Source organism: Ascoidea rubescens, assembly GCF_001661345.1.
Source record: "Ascoidea rubescens DSM 1968 unplaced genomic scaffold ASCRUscaffold_20, whole genome shotgun sequence".
NCBI classification, from domain to species: domain Eukaryota; kingdom Fungi; phylum Ascomycota; class Saccharomycetes; order Ascoideales; family Ascoideaceae; genus Ascoidea; species Ascoidea rubescens.
Window position 1 is genome coordinate 242,175 of NW_017962932.1, and position 16,063 is coordinate 258,237.

A 16,063-nucleotide genomic window follows, 5' to 3' on the forward strand; every position below is an offset into this window, starting at 1 on the left:
GGAGCTGGAGAAAGAGCTGCGTTATCAGCGAAATCAAACAAGAGCCGGCTTATGTAAGCCGTTTATGTAATAGATCACGTGGTTGAATGCGAACAGCAATTGCAACAGCGAACAGACGAACGGTGTTCGGCGCTTAGCGTTCGCTTATTTCTGATTTCAAATTAGCTGAAGATTTTTGTGGAAGAGGTCAAGAAGAAGCTAGAGATAGCAGGAAATGGTCAAACAACGAGGAGGACGAGGACAAGGACGAGGACAAGGACGAGGACGAGGACGAGGACGAGGTTCCTTTAGAGGAGGCTCCTTCAGAGGACGCAAGAAGCTGGGCAGAGGAAGACAGCACACCAATGGTGGTTTTGGCAGAAGCACTAGCAGCTTTGCTGAGTTGGACGACTTTGATCCCCAGATGAGCAGCGTATTTCCCACGATGAACAACCCCATTACATTTGCTGCTCCTACTTCTTTGATGCAAGAGGCAATAAACACAAGAAAGAGATACAGTCGATACAACAGCGAGTCGAATCATCCTAAAAACTACAGATCAAGGCCAATTGAGTTTATCAAAAGCGTTGAAGTTTACAATCCCTCGGATTTGACTAAAAATTTGGAAACATTGAAACAAAATAAAATAGAAATTGTGACTGGCGACATAAGTAACAATAAGATGGATATAGACACCATTGATATTATACTCAATACCAATATTGACAATTGTATTGATAATCATGTCGATAATGAACCAGAAGAATTGCCTGATATCCAGTTTGAATCCAAGTCTTACTACTTAGAAAGCCAAAGCCAACATCAAAATCAAATCATTGATATAGAAACTGATAAAACAGTGACAGAAAAAACAAATTCATTACATATTTCTGAAGCTACTCAACTCACCCAAGTTACTCAAATTAATCAAGTAACCCAAGTTACTCGTATTGATCAAAATTTCGAACAACAAGATGCTTTTATTAACGGCAAAGCCATTCATAAAGTAGATAATAGAGTAAATGATAAAGCTAAAAAAACTGAAACCAAAGAAAACAAAATATTGATTGATTCCTCATTATCAATGGTTCCTGATGAAAGCTTGTTTTTTGTTGATAACACAGGTGATGAAGTATTAATAATAAACGAAATTAATAAAGTTGATGATAATGAAAATTTAATTAATATTGATGACAATATACCCACTAACAGTATCCAACAAAATATTAAACAGACTAATAACAAGCCTATTATTAAACCAAAATTTTCAAATATTGAATTCAATTCAGAACTAAAAATTGGAAAAGTTTTGATGAAAATTGATAATAATATTAGCAATAATAACGGTATTAATTCATATGAAGTCTCTTTGCCAAAAATTAAAACTAAAAATAAAAGTAAAAGGCATAAAAATAAAATATCATTTGATTTTAATATACTTGATAATTTTAGTGAAGATGATATAAATGATGAATCGGAACTAGAAAACCAAATTTATGACGATTATATAAATAATATTAACTCAAATAACATGACTCGTGAAATTAATGGTTCTAATAATGTTCGCAAACAAATTTTAGCTTTATCAATTGGCGATCCAAATGATAAAATCAATTTAAAAATGACTGAAACCGATAATAGTATTGATATTGAGAATGATCCAGAATTTGGATTTTTACCTGAAGATTATACTGCTTTTGATTTTACAAATTTGGAAATTACAAACATTCGTTTTGGTTCTGACCTAGATCAATATTATATACAAACCTTTCCTCTAAATGGTGTTGAGGGATTCTATTGGTATCCAACACATCTTCTAGAAGAACTTTTGATAGAAAAGGGATTACCGTCTCATAGAGTCAATGCTTATTTTAGATATGTTAAAGAAAGTCTTTTTCCACCTGAAGAACTTGGTAATGGTATGGATGATGACGAGAAAAATTTTCAAGTTGGATTTTATAGTGATAAAGAGAATGAAAATGAAAATGAAAACGAAAATAAAAACGAAAATGACTATGGCAATGCTTATGATAATCTTGATGATGATGTATATCCAGATGATACTGATGATGAAGGGGGATTAGCAGAAATGATTAGATTTAGTAAAAATCAAAACTTCAAAAATTTGGATATTGATGTAAATACAAATTTTTCTCTAAGAACTAAGGGTAAAGGCAAAAAGAAAACTTTGGATTTGGATCATATCACAAATGAAACTCAGAAGGAAGAGTTATTAAAACAGTACTTTGCAAGAAAAAGAAGCAAAATAGAAAAAAAAAAAGAGAAAGAGCTAGAAAAACAAAAAAACCAGGAGAATTACGACCCATTGAAGAAAGAAAAATATCTTTGGCACATAAAAGAAATACGAGATGAATTTGAAAAATTCCTTGCAGGGAATAAAGCGACTTTGTCTTTTCCTCCTTTTGATCCTCATGGTTTGAAAGTTGTGATAAAGATAGCCGAATGCTATAATTTGAAATCTCGCAAAGTCGGAAGAGGACTTGAGACTCATGTTTGTGTACAAAAATCAAAACTGACCTACAGATACACCCCAGATTACAACAAAATTGGACAATTGCTCCACCAAAGAAGAGCATTTAACAGAATAGACGGAGCAGGAAAGGCAAAGGAAAGACTAGAGAGAGAGAAAAAACCCAAACCTGGGTTTGTCTATAAAAATGGTGAAGTTGTTGGTGAAAATGCACCAGCAATCGGCGATGCCAATATTGGCAAACAGTTACTTCTCAAACTAGGCTGGAGTGAAGGAGAAGGTTTGGGCGTGATAGGCAACAAGGGGATATTCGAGCCAATCCAGGCGACCTTCAAGAAGAACAAGATTGGAATCCAGTGAGCCTGAGCCATTTCATTCTCTTCTATTAGATCGCTATTATCTCCTTATCTGGACCTTAGGGCTGGAGTAGGGCTCCAACTGGAGGTTTGGAAAATAAACACCACTTTTTTCAAAACTGTAGAGACTTGTAGAGACTTGAAGAGACTGCTACAGTTGAGCAACTGCACCTCGCCCCGAAACCTCCCACCATGAGCAGCCAGAGCAGCAGCAGTAGCGGCAGCAGCGGCAGTGGAAGCAGCAAGACCAACAAGACCGACAAGAAGGCTGCAACAGACAATAACCCATTCAATCTTGAGTCGTACATTGGACGCTATCCTGATTCACAGCTCACTGATCCTGAGGAGTCTGAATCGTTCAACTATCTTTCTGATACCAACGACCAAACGTCTGCTGTGGACACATATTTGGCTAGCAAGAACAGTGCTTCTGCTTTGAACCACGAGTCTTTTGTGGACTATGGTGCACAGGTCCTCGATCGATGGGCAGACGAGGATCATCTTCATCAGCATTTCAACGAGAACAATATTGATAACCAGATTGATAACACCATCATTACAGGCTCAAGATCTTACAGTGATTCAAATCATTCTGCTGATTTATTGCAAAACTCATCTGTTTCAGACGAAACCCAAAAAAATACCATCAGAAACTCCATGATCTCGTCTGTCTCGAAACACATCACAAACAATAGTAGTATGAAACTGAACAGATCAAAGCAAAACACTTCGAACTCCAATGTGATATTAAACCAATCAAACATTTCTCTTTCTAATATTTCTGGCCACTCCACCCCAATATTCAGCCTGAAAGAAGATCCAACACTCAAAATAAATAGAAATACTAACAATACCAAAATCCGGTCTACGATGGGCAATCAAGATACCAATATCAATGATGACACCAATAACAACAACATAAACTACAATTCAAATGATACCAGAAATACCTATAAAAGCAACAACAACAACAATAATATTCCAGAGAAAAACATTAATCAACTACCATCCGTTGAATCTGAAGAATTTATAACCCCTTACAATCAAAAATCATATAAACAATTCAGCAATCCCTCCACAATTCCAACCCCAGCTATCCCTCTTCATCAATCTCAATCCCAATCAAAATATGAATTGAATTCATATCCTAATCATCAACAGAGCATTGATATAAATTCCTTGATAGCCAATGGGTTTTTAACTGGCTCTAATAATGAAAATGAAAACAGTGGTCATAAAAATAGTACAAATAATATGATTGACAAAGAAATATTAAAAAACATTGTCAGTGAGGTGTCAGATCAATTATTGAAAAATTTTAAAAATATTCTTAACGAGAAAAACATCAATTCTGAGTTTAATCAACAATCTGAAGAACTCAAACTTACCAACATAAACCAAAACAAAAATCCCAGATTATTCAACAATTACAACCATTTTAACTCAACTACCAACCATGATGCACCGGGCTCTGCAACCTATATTAAGCGGCTACAAGAAGCTGAAGCCAATGAAAGATACAAATTTAGCAATGATCATTCAAGTGATCATTCTGATCCACCTTCTCCTTCACCGGCGCCGTCAAGAGAATTATTAAAAGAAACCACTGGGGATAAAAACTTGGACAATCATTCCTCATCTAAAATATACAATAATAAAAGCACTATACACTCGGATTTTAATATAACTCACTCTCCTAAAAAGAAACAAATCAACCCAAATCAACTCAAATCAGATTTCCCTTTTGATACAGTTGAAAGTTTTAAAAGCAGTACACCATACCTGAATAACACAAACTCTCATTCCTCATCAAATCATTTTAGATCTACTTCAGAACCTGCCATAAAACCATCCAATAAAAATCAAAAAATACACTCTTCTAACGAAAAAAACCTTCCCTATAATCGTGAAAAAGAAATCTTAAATTATATAGAAAATGAAAGATTGTTAAAAAAAAATATAGAATCATTACAAAATGCTCTTTTTGAAAAAGAAGAAAAATACAAGACTTTGTTGGAAATCAAACAGATAGAGATTGATTCTTTAAAATTGGAAAATTCTGGTTTAAAAGAAAAATTAAAGCTGAAAACCAGTTTTTCAGAATCAAACAATGCTCAAAATCTCGAAAAGGAAAAACTCTCTTTAAAACTTAAACCTTCACAGCAGAAAGATGTTAATAATAAAGCGGGAATTCTGAAAAATTCAAATGAGTCCAAAAAAGTTTCTATAACTGCAAAGAAATCTCTGCAAACGCTGCAAAAAATAATCTCAAACAGAATCATATCCAAGTTTGATTCTTTTCTTGAGTTTTCTAAAATTGAAAAGTTAAATGAACTGCAATCAAAAGATGTTATAAAAAAAGTTTGTCTGTTAATGAAAGTCCCTTTTTCATCCCTATTTCAAGCTATAAGAGGATCCTTGGAAATTTGTGAAAATGAATCAATATTATTAAAATTTGTCAAAAATGTTCATACCATGCTTTACTTTGGCAAAAAAATGCATGTACCCTCGTTGCTTTCATCTATTCCTGTAACTGTTGAAGAAAATTCAACAAAAACCACAGTTTCCCGTAAAAAACAATTAACATTAAATCAAACAATTAAAAAAATTAATAATGAAAAAAACGCATTCAAAGAATGTTTAGAAGGAATGAAAGAAAAGGTAAGCATTTTGGTAACACTTGCAAACTACCATCTTGAATTAGCCAGTCAATCCAAAGACGAATCAAATCAAAAGCAAAAAGCAATGGTAGAAGAACTCAAAAAAGAATTTGATATTATTTCTAATTGGCCCGTGAAACAGTAAATAAAATTTTCTAAAACATTGGTATTAAATTAACTAATTGTGGAAAAAATATAAACTGATTGGAGGGTATAAATAATAAAACATGAATGAAAATACATTTTATGAAACACTTACAACTGATGTTCCATCTTGAAATCTAGTTTTGAAGACTCTGTTGGCATTATTAAACATTCCTTCTTTCAATGAAACAATGATAAATTGAGAACCTTTAAACCGCGTTTTTATGATATGTCCAATATTCTGTGTGTGTTGCAAATCCAAAGCAGCATCCACTTCATCTAGAATATACATTGGGGCTGGTTTGAATTGTAGCAACGCCAAAATTAAAGATAAAGCAATCAACGACCTCTGTCCTCCTGATAATTCAATCAAACTTTCTTTCCAAACTTTTCCTAGCATAACTTTCACTTCTAAACCAGCAGTTATATCTCTACCCTCTAACCTTACTAATTTAGCAAAGGATCCAGGTAATAAATCTCCAAATATCTGGCCAAAGTCTTCAGAAACTTTGATCCAAGTTTTTTCTAATGTTTCTTTTTTGTGTTTGTCGAGTGTGTTGACAGTTTCTTCTATTTTTTTCTTATCCTTCTTAATAGTTTTCATCATTGATTTCAAAGAATTTTCTTTTTTTTCCACGTTGTCTATCATACTCATAATGTTGGGATTTACCTTTCTTCTCATTTCTTGGAATGATGATGAAAGATGCGTAACACGTTTTCTACAATCTTCAAAATTGATGTTTGGGTGGCTTGATTTAATTTGATTTACCATTTTTTCATCAATGACCCATTCATTTTTTTCAACAATTTCATCAACACGTTTTTTCATTGTAGTTGTTGTCTGCTCAACCTTTTCAAGTTCATGAGCTAACTTTTGATTTTCTAATTTCTTCGAATTCAAAGTTTTAGTTTTTATGCTCAATACTTTTTCAAGATCTTTTATTTCATCGTTTATTCCTAACATCTTTGATCTTTCATTTTCTAATTTTGTATGAACTTTTTCGGTTTTCTCCTTTACAAAGTTTAACTCATTTTCAGTTTCGTTTCTTTCAGAATTTGTATCTTTAATTGTGGAGTCAATATCTGATATTTGGGATTCTAAAGATTGCAAATCGCTTGTTAATTGTTCAGTCTCAATTTGTAAATTTTGGTAATTTTCAAATTTTGAACTTAAATCGGAAGACATTTTGGGAATTTTACTTTTCAATTCTTTAATTTCATTTTGCAATTCTTTTAATTTTGAACCTTTATCATTAGAAAACTCTTTCATATCAATCTCGATTTTATTAACTTCTTGTTTTAATTTGTTTTTCTCTAGTTTTTTTTCTTCAATTTGATTTTGTATTTCAACAATATCCCTTTCACTTTGCTCTACTTTTCGTAACAACTGAGAAGATGGATTTGATTCCAAATTATTTTCAGCCAATTTTAACTGATGTTCTTTTAGTGCAAGATCCTTTTGTAATGTTTTGGTTTGACTACTTATTTTGTATTCATTTTGCAATTGAAATTGCATTACTGATAGATTTTTTTTAAGTGTATTTAGTTCAGCACTTAGATGATTATATTTTTGAATGTTAACCAAAACAGAACCAGTATTTCTTCTACTACCTCCTGATAGTGTACCATGAGGGTCATAAACGTCCCCTTGTAACGTTATACTTCTAGTTTTGATTTGAGGATGAAATGTTACTTGTTTAGCGGTATCAGCATCCTGACAGATCAAATTAGTTCCAAAAATAAATTCCATTGCTTTTGCTATTTCTGAATCATATCCAATTAAATTTAAAGCTAGTTCAACTTTATTTGGACATAGCTCTTTTGCTAATTGAAGCGTTCTTTCGTTTAAAGTTCTAGCAGCAATTTTGTTCAAAGGGATTATTGTTACTCTTTTTCTTAATTGTCCTTTTTCTAATAGTAAAGAACCAGTGACTTCATTATCAACAACGACATTATATAATCTTCCGCCCGCACATACTTCTAGTGCAGTAGCAGACAAAAAATCGTTTTCATTTAAAGTGAATAACCTTGCCGCAACACCTTTTATTGAACTTGGATCAAAATTTGGAGTTGGTTTAGAGTAAGAGAATTCTATATATGATATTCTTCTTTTGAGTAACTCTGCTTCGTTATTTAGTTGATTGATTTGTTTTTGTAATTCATTTTCTTGTGATTTTAAATCACGCAATTTATCTGGTTGAAAACCCAATTCATTTAAATGATTTAATAAATTAGTTCTCTCTTGATTTAATGAATTAATTTCATTTAAAAACTCTGCGTGTTTTTTTTGGGCTTGAATTAGTTTTGGTTTACTTGTGGTAATTAAATCATTCAAATTTCTAATTTTGAGATTAAATTGTTGAATTTGAACATCAATGTCGGATAAATCCTGTTTAGCCTTGTGTAGCTGACCAGTATAACCACCGTTAATGTTACCCTTGGAAGAAACACCAGTTTGCAAAGTGGATAATAAGTCTTCCTTTTTAACCAAATTGTTTTTAAATAATTGGAGGTTTTCCTTAGCGTCATTGTATTTTTTTTGTAGATTTTCAAAAAATTTTGATTTTTCAGACAATTCTGATTTAAGATTCATTATTTGGTTTGATATATTGATTTTTTTATTTTTTTCTTCATTGATATTCTCGCTTTTTAAGGATAAAAGTGTGTTTAGTCTTGTTACTTCTTTTAATAATGAGTTTTCCTGAGTTTCTAGAGTTTGTATGGCATTATCCTTTTTCAATTCTAGGGTTTTTTTTTCTTTGGTTATTTTTAAATCCTCATTAAGATTTAAGATTTCTTGATTTAATTTTTCAATATTTTTCTCTAAATTTGATAAATAGTCCTTTTGTTCAGACAAATGATTTTGGTACTGCTGGTATTTTTGATTTAAATAATAATAGTCGTGAGCATTTAAAATTCTGTTCAACTTATCTAATTCAGTTTGAGTTTGTTGAAATTCTAAAAATATTCTCTTTTGATTTCGTAGTTTATCCAATTTTGGTTCAATAACTTCATTTAACAAGTTGGTGATTTCAGTTATTTTAGTTTCCTTTTTTGCCATTGTTTTCTCAGCTTTGATTCTTCTGTCTTCAAACATTTTGGTTCCTGCAGCTTCTTCAATTAATGATAAGATTTCTCTGGGTTTCATATTTAAAACTTTAGTGATTTTACCCTGCATAATCAAAAAGTTTGGGTTATTGATATTTAATTGAACCGACTGGAATAATTGCAAAACAGCCTGTTGCTGTGCTCGATGACCATTTATTAGATATTTCGAGGTTCCATTCAACATGATTTGTCTTGTAACGGAGATTTTCAAATTTGATTCAAAGCCAATTGGAGACGATTTCTTGTCAGAATTATTGAAGACTATTGTCACTGAGGCCTTGGTAACGCCTGCCTGACCTCTTTTGTAGATCAAGTCCTTCAAGTTGGAGGCCCTTACTGTTGACATTGAGGAAATCCCCAAAACAAAACAGATAGCATCTAGAATATTGGACTTTCCAGAACCATTCAAGCCAGTGATGGCATTGAACAAAGGGTCCCAACCAGATATAACAGTTCTGGAGGCATAGGACTTGAAGCCATCGATAATCAATTCCTCGACCTTCATTGCAACGTGCTGAGCTACCAATACGACACCAAGCTGTTCGAACTACAATAGAAATCAGCATCAATAAAAAAAGCCAAAACGACTCCAGAAAACAACCGAAAAGTAAACAAAGTCAGGTGCCAGAGAAAAAAAAATTCAAACTTTGACAGAGCAAAAGTGGAAATATAATTTGAAATCATTGTTTTGCAGACACTTGAAACCTTCTCCAACTGGTTGAATATTCAGTTACGAGTTAAAAGTAGCAGTGCTTTGTTTTGTTGGTGATTGAGCTGTTTCAGAACAAAGATCTTGTTTTTAAGCTGATTGGCGAGCAAATTAGGGCGAAAAGTGTCTAACGGGCAGATATTGTATGGGGAAATCACCCTTGCTTATATTATAACTGTGGTATATTTTTTATATTTTTAAATTTTTAAACTTTTTAGATTTTCAGGGTTTTGCATTTTTATTTTTCTGCATTTTATATTATATTTGTTTTTGTATTATTTCATTTGCTGAATTTTTCAAGAGAAAATGAAACAATGTTATTATGAGGTGTTGGGAGTTTCTCCAGATGCCACTGAATTAGATTTGAAAAAGGCCTACAGAAAGAAAGCATTGCTATATCATCCTGATAAAAATAGAGACAATATTGAGTCTGCGACTGAGCAGTTTACATTGATCAAGGCAGCATATGAGGTTCTATCAGATCCACAAGAGAGGGCGTTTTATGACTCGCACAAAAGTCAAATCTTACGAGATGATAATGACGAGATGGTGAACGAGGGAGACGATTACTATTACAGTGATAACTATGAAGATGCTGGAGTGAGTGTGAGCGATTTATTGAGATTTTTCGATCCGTCGTTATATGTTAGAAAGGACGACACACCAGCAGGATTGTATCAAATCGCAAGCAAAGTGTTTGCTAAATTGGCAGCAGAAGAGGTGTCAAGTGGGAAAAAGCAGAATCTTGAGAATTTTGAAAAGTATAAAGATGATTATTATTCATTGAGTGTTGATAGCAATAGTTATGATGATGAAAGTTTTTTGTTTCCTAGATTTGGTGATTCTAAGAGTGATTATTCCACCAGTATTCGAAATTTTTATTTCAAGTGGTCCAATTTCCAAACGGTGAAGACGTTTAATTGGAAGGAGAAGTATGCATATTCAGCAGCGATGGATAGAAGAACTAGACGAGCCACTATAAAGGAGAATAACAAGTTGAAAAACGAGGGTAAAAAGGAGTACAATGAAACAGTACGAGATTTTGTATCGTTTATTAAAAAGCGGGATCCACGGGTTAAGATTGGGATAAAGCAGTTTGAAAGAGAGAAGAGAAGACAAAAGTTGAATGATTTGCAAAAGCAGGTCGAAAAGGAGAAAATCAAGCAGAAAAAAGATGAGATAGAACAATTTAATTTACAGAATTGGCAGAAGTATGATATGGATGAATTCAATGAAATTGAGAGTCATTTTTCTGATAATTATTATAAAAGTAATAACAAGAAGGGAGTGTATGGAAAAAAAGAAGTATTAGTAGAGGTAGAAGAAGAAGAAAATGTTGATATTGATGATGATGATGATGAAGAGGAAGAGGAAATTATTGAGGAAAATATATTTGAATGTGTTATTTGTAATAAGTTTTTCAAAAGTGAAAAGCAGTTTCAAAGCCATGAAAAGAGTAAAAAACACAAGAAATTGTTGTCACAGTTAAAATGGCAAATGAAGAAGGAAGGATTAGAATTGGGATTTGATTCTGTTGGGGAAAATGTTTTTGTTAGTGGTGATAAAAATAATAAAGAGGAATCTTATAGCGGAAATGGTATTAATGAGGATAATAATGAGGGCAATAATGAGGGTAATAATGAGGGCAATAATGAAAATAATAATGAAAATAATAACGAAAATAATAATGGTGCATATGAATATGCATATGCATATGCGTCTAATGAAAATGAACTCAATTACAATGACAGTTTTGAGAACAAGAAGAATAAGAATTTCAGCAGTAAAGACTCATTATTTGAAACCGAGAAAGATACTGAAGTTGATGATATCATTGATACTGATTTGGAGAATGATATTGAAATAGAAAGAGAGATGCCCTCGATTTATAAAAGTAGTCGAAAATCTAAGAAAAAAAGCAAGCAGATGAAGAAAAACTTAAACAAGCTAAATTCCGAGTATAGCAAATACTCAGCAGAGAAGGATTTAGAGTTGGAGTTGGAGTTGGAGTTGGAGTTGGGATCGATAAATTCTGATTTAACCGAGCTTTCGTCGATTCTTAACAGCAAATTATCGCTAAATGGCAAGACTAACAGTGAAGAAGATACCGAAGACGACTGGTCAAGAAAGGGCAAGAAAGGGAAGAAAAAGGTTCGGAGAAGCAAGAGAACACAGGCCGCACCGGCGGGTGGTGGTGCTGCTGTTGGTACTGCTGCTGCTGCTACTGATGGTGCAGTTGGCAGCACAAACCACAGCAGTTCTGGGACAATGTACCAGAAATGCGCAACCTGTCACGAAAAGTTCTCGTCGAGAAACAAGCTCTTCCAGCACGTCAAGTCGTCGGGACACGCAGCAAGAAAGACCAAATAGCTGGAAGACAGAGGAGCTGTGGTTCCGGTGCAGCACAGAAAGCAGAGCGCGCGTGACACGCACGTGCGGCACTCAAAGTAGCCATCGTGGCGGTGTTTGTGGCTGCGCACAGGGTGGTTTTTCGGGGACGGCTCTGATTTGCTGCGGCGGCGACGCGGTCATTGGTCGGCAGCCCGTGCGCGTTTTCCTCTTCCGTCTGCAAATCTCGCCAACTCTATCAGTGTTGCACAATTATTATTCCCGGCTTTCTTCAGCTGGGCATTTGAAGCGCACTCATTTCTGGTTCTGCTTTTACCCAAATATACTTCCAAGAGCCTGCTTTTCTGCTCTTTCTCACTGGAGGCCTGTTTTGTTTCAATGAGCTATCGCTTCTGATCTCTGGCTGATTCCTTTGTCGTTTCAATATTCTGTCCTTGTTCTCCTTCACTTCAGCTCACCCTACTGTTTTTCTGTTTCCTCTTTTATTTGTAATTTATATTCAACTGTACCTAACCATATTCAGCTTCCGATCACTGTTTAATCCAAATGAACTCGTACGAGCCCAGAGAAGAAAGCGTTGCCATTATCGGTGCAGGTTTGGTTGGCTGTTTAGCTGCTTTGAATTTTGCGAAACTTGGTTACTATGTTACACTATTCGAATTGCGAGATGATCCACGTCTAAGAGATACCACTGACAAAAACTTGAGATCAATCAACTTGGCTGTCTCCGAACGTGGCATCAAATCTCTAAACTATGTCGACTTGGAAATGTCCCTAAGAGTTCTATCCAAAATTGTCCCAATGAGAGCAAGAATGGTCCACGATCTTGAAGGCAACCAAAAATCCATACCCTATGGTTTGCATGGCGAAACCATTAACTCGATCGACAGAGGTTTCCTAAACGTCGAACTACTCAATGAAATCGACATGAACAACAACATCCAGATCCTATTTGGTTTGAAACTCGTCAAATTGGATTTCAACAAGAAAAATAATGACAACCCTATCGTTTATTTCCAATCAAACAAAAAGAAAGACGACGACATATCCAACCCTATCCAGTCCTATGAATTCGATTTCGTTGTAGGCGCTGATGGCGCCTACAGCCAGACTAGATTCCAGCTACAAAAATTCATCAGAATGAACTTTGAACAAGAATACATTGACACTGCTTATATAGAGTTGGTTATTCCTCCAGGAAAGAAAAACTCATACCAACTAGATCCACAACACTTGCACATCTGGCCCAGAGAAAATTTCATGTTAATGGCAATGCCCAACCACGATGGCTCCTTCACCTCCACCTTTTTCGGTCCCTGGGACCTATTAAAAAATCTAAATAACGACGAAAAGGTCCTTGGTTTTTTTCAAACAAACTTTCCTGACTCAATCAATCTAATTGGCCTCCAAAAACTACTATACGCCTTTAAATACCACCCAAAGGGCGCACTAGTTTGCACCTTTTGCGATCCTTACAACTACAAAGGAAAATGTATCATAATCGGCGATGCTGCCCATTCAATGGTTCCATTCTACGGTCAGGGAATGAACTGTGGTTTCGAGGACGTCAGGGTCTTGACTGATCTATTGAAAAAACACAACTTCACCACTGAATTGGCCTTCCAAGAATACAGCGAAACAAGAAACAAAGACCTAATCGCCATCATCAACCTCGCAAAGGAAAACTACAAAGAAATGTCCCAAAGAGTCAACACACAACAGTTCCAAATTAGAAAAACCATCGACAACCTCCTCTACAGAATACTAGGCGACAAATGGTTGCCCTTGTACACCATGGTCTCCTTCAGAAACGACATCCCCTACTCTGAAGCTATTCGAAGAGGCAGAAAACAGTACAATATCATCACTGGTATACAAATTGGCGTCGCCACTGTTGGCATTCTCGCTGGTTATAAATACTCTCGTTCTCTATTCTCTTCCTTCACAAACATGATAATAAAAAGCTTGAAATAGCACCAGCGCTAACCAGTAGCCAGTAACCAGTAATCACTAACCACTAACTAGTAATACCTACCACAAACCCTTCTCTATCTATATATATATTCCCCCTGTGTATATCTCCCCCATATCTTTATCAACTTCGAGATACTGCTCATCTCATCGCCTTCGACTGCCTCTCTTTTCGTGGTCGAAACTTTTTTACTTCATAAGGAAGGTCCCGCTCTCGTTTTTATCTCTTCATTTCCTCTTTCCAATCACAAAAAAACGCACCCACTTTCTCTATCATCTATATAAAGCAAGATGGGTCTCCCCTAACCTCTCCCTTTCCATCCACAACTCCTTAGTTGCTCTATATTTGCTTCAGCACGACAACATGTCTTCCACCATCACTACTACTCAACAAGATTCCTCAAAGTTGCTCTTGCAAAATCAGTCTTCAAAGCAACAAATTGTTTTCGGCCAGGCTGATTTGCCTCCATATCTTCATGAAAGACCAACTTTCACTGACCCATATCAAGAAAGAAAACACCTCTTGGAACACACTGCTGCTGCCTTCAGGTTCTTCGAAAGGCATGGTTATAACGAAGGTGTCTCGGGTCATATCTCCGTTAGAGACCCGGTGGATCCATCAACTTTTTGGATTAACCCATTGGGAAAACACTTTGCTATGATGAAGGCATCTGATATGGTTCAAGTTGATGAAGATGGAAACGTTATTGGCGGAAACAAACACGTAGTCAATGCCGCTGGTTTTAAAATTCACTCTGTTATTCACAAGGCCAGACCTGACGTTAACGCTGCTTGTCATGCTCATAGTATCTATGGTAAGGCCTATAGCTGTTTTGGTAAACCTTTACAAATGCTAAGTCAAGATTCCTGTCTTTTTTATAATGCCCATGGTGTTTATAAAGACTTTGGTGGAGTTGTCCTCGAACAAAAAGAAAGCAACCAAATCGCTCAGGCTTTAGGCAATGGAAAGGCCGTAATCTTGCAAAATCATGGTAATTTAACTACTGGTTCCACCGTCGATGAAGCTGCTATTCTCTTCTTTATAATGGAAAGAACTTCTCAAGCTCAACTATTAGCTGATTCCTGCACAAACAATACAAAAAGACCAATTTCAGATAAGGCCGCTAAATTCACCTTTGATGCTTTAGCTGATTCGGATTCATTATACTCTGAATTTCAACCTGAATATGACTATGAGGTCTATAGAAATGACGACTTCTTATTCAAAGATAACTTTCCTTTTGGTCCTGATTCTCAAAATTAATTGATCAACTATAATATGTCGTGACCATATTAATTCTAATCTGAAGTTAATAAAATTGGTCATTAAGAGAGTCAAAATATCAACCAGACAGAGAGAAAAAAAAAATAATTACCCAAAAAAAAACAGAAATATCAGACAAAAAAAAAAAAAAAGTATAAATGGTATTTCAAAACTTGACTATATTCCAATGAACTTTACGTTTATTAAAAAAATGATGATGATTATATTCTATTAAACTATCCTAAGTGGCGAAATTGTGGCTATTCCTTTTTTTTTTTTTAATTATATTTTATATATTTTTCTAATAAATTAATAAAATAAAATTAATTACTTAAAAATATATCTAAATTTCATATCGTTTAATATTTTCACTTTTAAATTTATTAGAATTACATAAATTGTTTATCAAGACAAATAATGTCCAATTGCATTAAGTCATGTACTTTTAGTTCATCTAGTAATTTCTAATCACTTCTGCTCCCTCACTAAAATATCAGAACGCATTTGACTAGTTTATTTTACTTGGTAATGGTTATTGATGTGCAGCCTTTTGTTGGTTTTTTTTTTCTAATCCTATCCAATAGCAATCAAGTGCAAGTGCAGATTGATAAATATTAGATTTTTCCGGTTATTGTTAATCACAAATACTAAAAAATGAAATGAAATGAAATGAAATGAAATGGGATAAAGAAAGAGAAAAAAAAATAAACGAAATAGTTTAATACAATTGAACAATTTACGAATTCTTATACAAAAATTTATTTGGACAAAAATTTATTTTGTTTAATTGGATTCATTATTGAAATTGGATTTTAAATTTGAACACGTTTTTTGATAATGATTTATCTTAGCAATTTGTAAATAAAATAGAATAAAATAGAATAAAATAGAATAAATTAAATTAAATTAAATTAAATTAAGATGAAATTATATTTTACTTTAATTCAATTCAATCCGATTTAATCCAATTCAATTTAGCTTTAGTATGGAAGTATCCTTTTTATTCTAACATTTAACAAATAAATTTTATCA

General features: G+C 34.1%; 5 protein-coding genes across 5 annotated transcripts; all 5 read left to right on the forward strand.

The window, feature by feature from the left end:
- Positions 1–263: 263 nt before the first annotated feature.
- On the forward strand, positions 264–2,947 carry SQS1 (Sqs1p; the record flags this gene model as incomplete). The annotated part of the gene is made up of 1 exon (XM_020194149.1): positions 264–2,947. A coding segment is annotated over exon 1 (2,338 nt), but the record flags the coding sequence as incomplete, so codon positions are not given.
- Positions 2,948–2,977: 30 nt separating this feature from the next.
- ASCRUDRAFT_128982 (uncharacterized protein) lies at positions 2,978–5,743 on the forward strand. The gene has a single exon (XM_020188998.1). It carries the CDS (start codon positions 3,019–3,021, stop codon positions 5,629–5,631), a length of 2,613 nt encoding a protein of 870 aa, XP_020044542.1. The 5' UTR covers positions 2,978–3,018; the 3' UTR covers positions 5,632–5,743.
- Positions 5,744–9,416: 3,673 nt separating this feature from the next.
- JJJ1 (Jjj1p) lies at positions 9,417–12,080 on the forward strand. The gene has a single exon (XM_020188999.1). The coding sequence runs from the start codon at positions 9,754–9,756 to the stop codon at positions 11,815–11,817; it is 2,064 nt and encodes a 687-aa protein (XP_020044543.1). The 5' UTR covers positions 9,417–9,753; the 3' UTR covers positions 11,818–12,080.
- BNA4 (kynurenine 3-monooxygenase) lies at positions 12,080–13,950 on the forward strand. The gene has a single exon (XM_020188997.1). The coding sequence runs from the start codon at positions 12,343–12,345 to the stop codon at positions 13,768–13,770; it is 1,428 nt and encodes a 475-aa protein (XP_020044544.1). The 5' UTR covers positions 12,080–12,342; the 3' UTR covers positions 13,771–13,950.
- A 181-nt stretch (positions 13,951–14,131) lies between these two features.
- ASCRUDRAFT_83011 (putative aldolase) lies at positions 14,132–15,031 on the forward strand (the record flags this gene model as incomplete). The annotated part of the gene is made up of 2 exons (XM_020194807.1): positions 14,132–14,172; positions 14,251–15,031. 2 exons carry the CDS (start codon positions 14,132–14,134, stop codon positions 15,029–15,031), a joined length of 822 nt encoding a protein of 273 aa, XP_020044545.1.
- Positions 15,032–16,063: the final 1,032 nt, after the last annotated feature.

Excerpts from the sequence above, each read along its gene's own strand:
- ASCRUDRAFT_128982 (XM_020188998.1), top strand. The coding sequence starts at position 3,019 with ATGAGCAGCCAGAGCAGCAGCAGTAGCGGCAGCAGCGGCAGTGGAAGC.
- JJJ1 (XM_020188999.1), top strand. The coding sequence starts at position 9,754 with ATGAAACAATGTTATTATGAGGTGTTGGGAGTTTCTCCAGATGCCACT.
- BNA4 (XM_020188997.1), top strand. The coding sequence starts at position 12,343 with ATGAACTCGTACGAGCCCAGAGAAGAAAGCGTTGCCATTATCGGTGCA.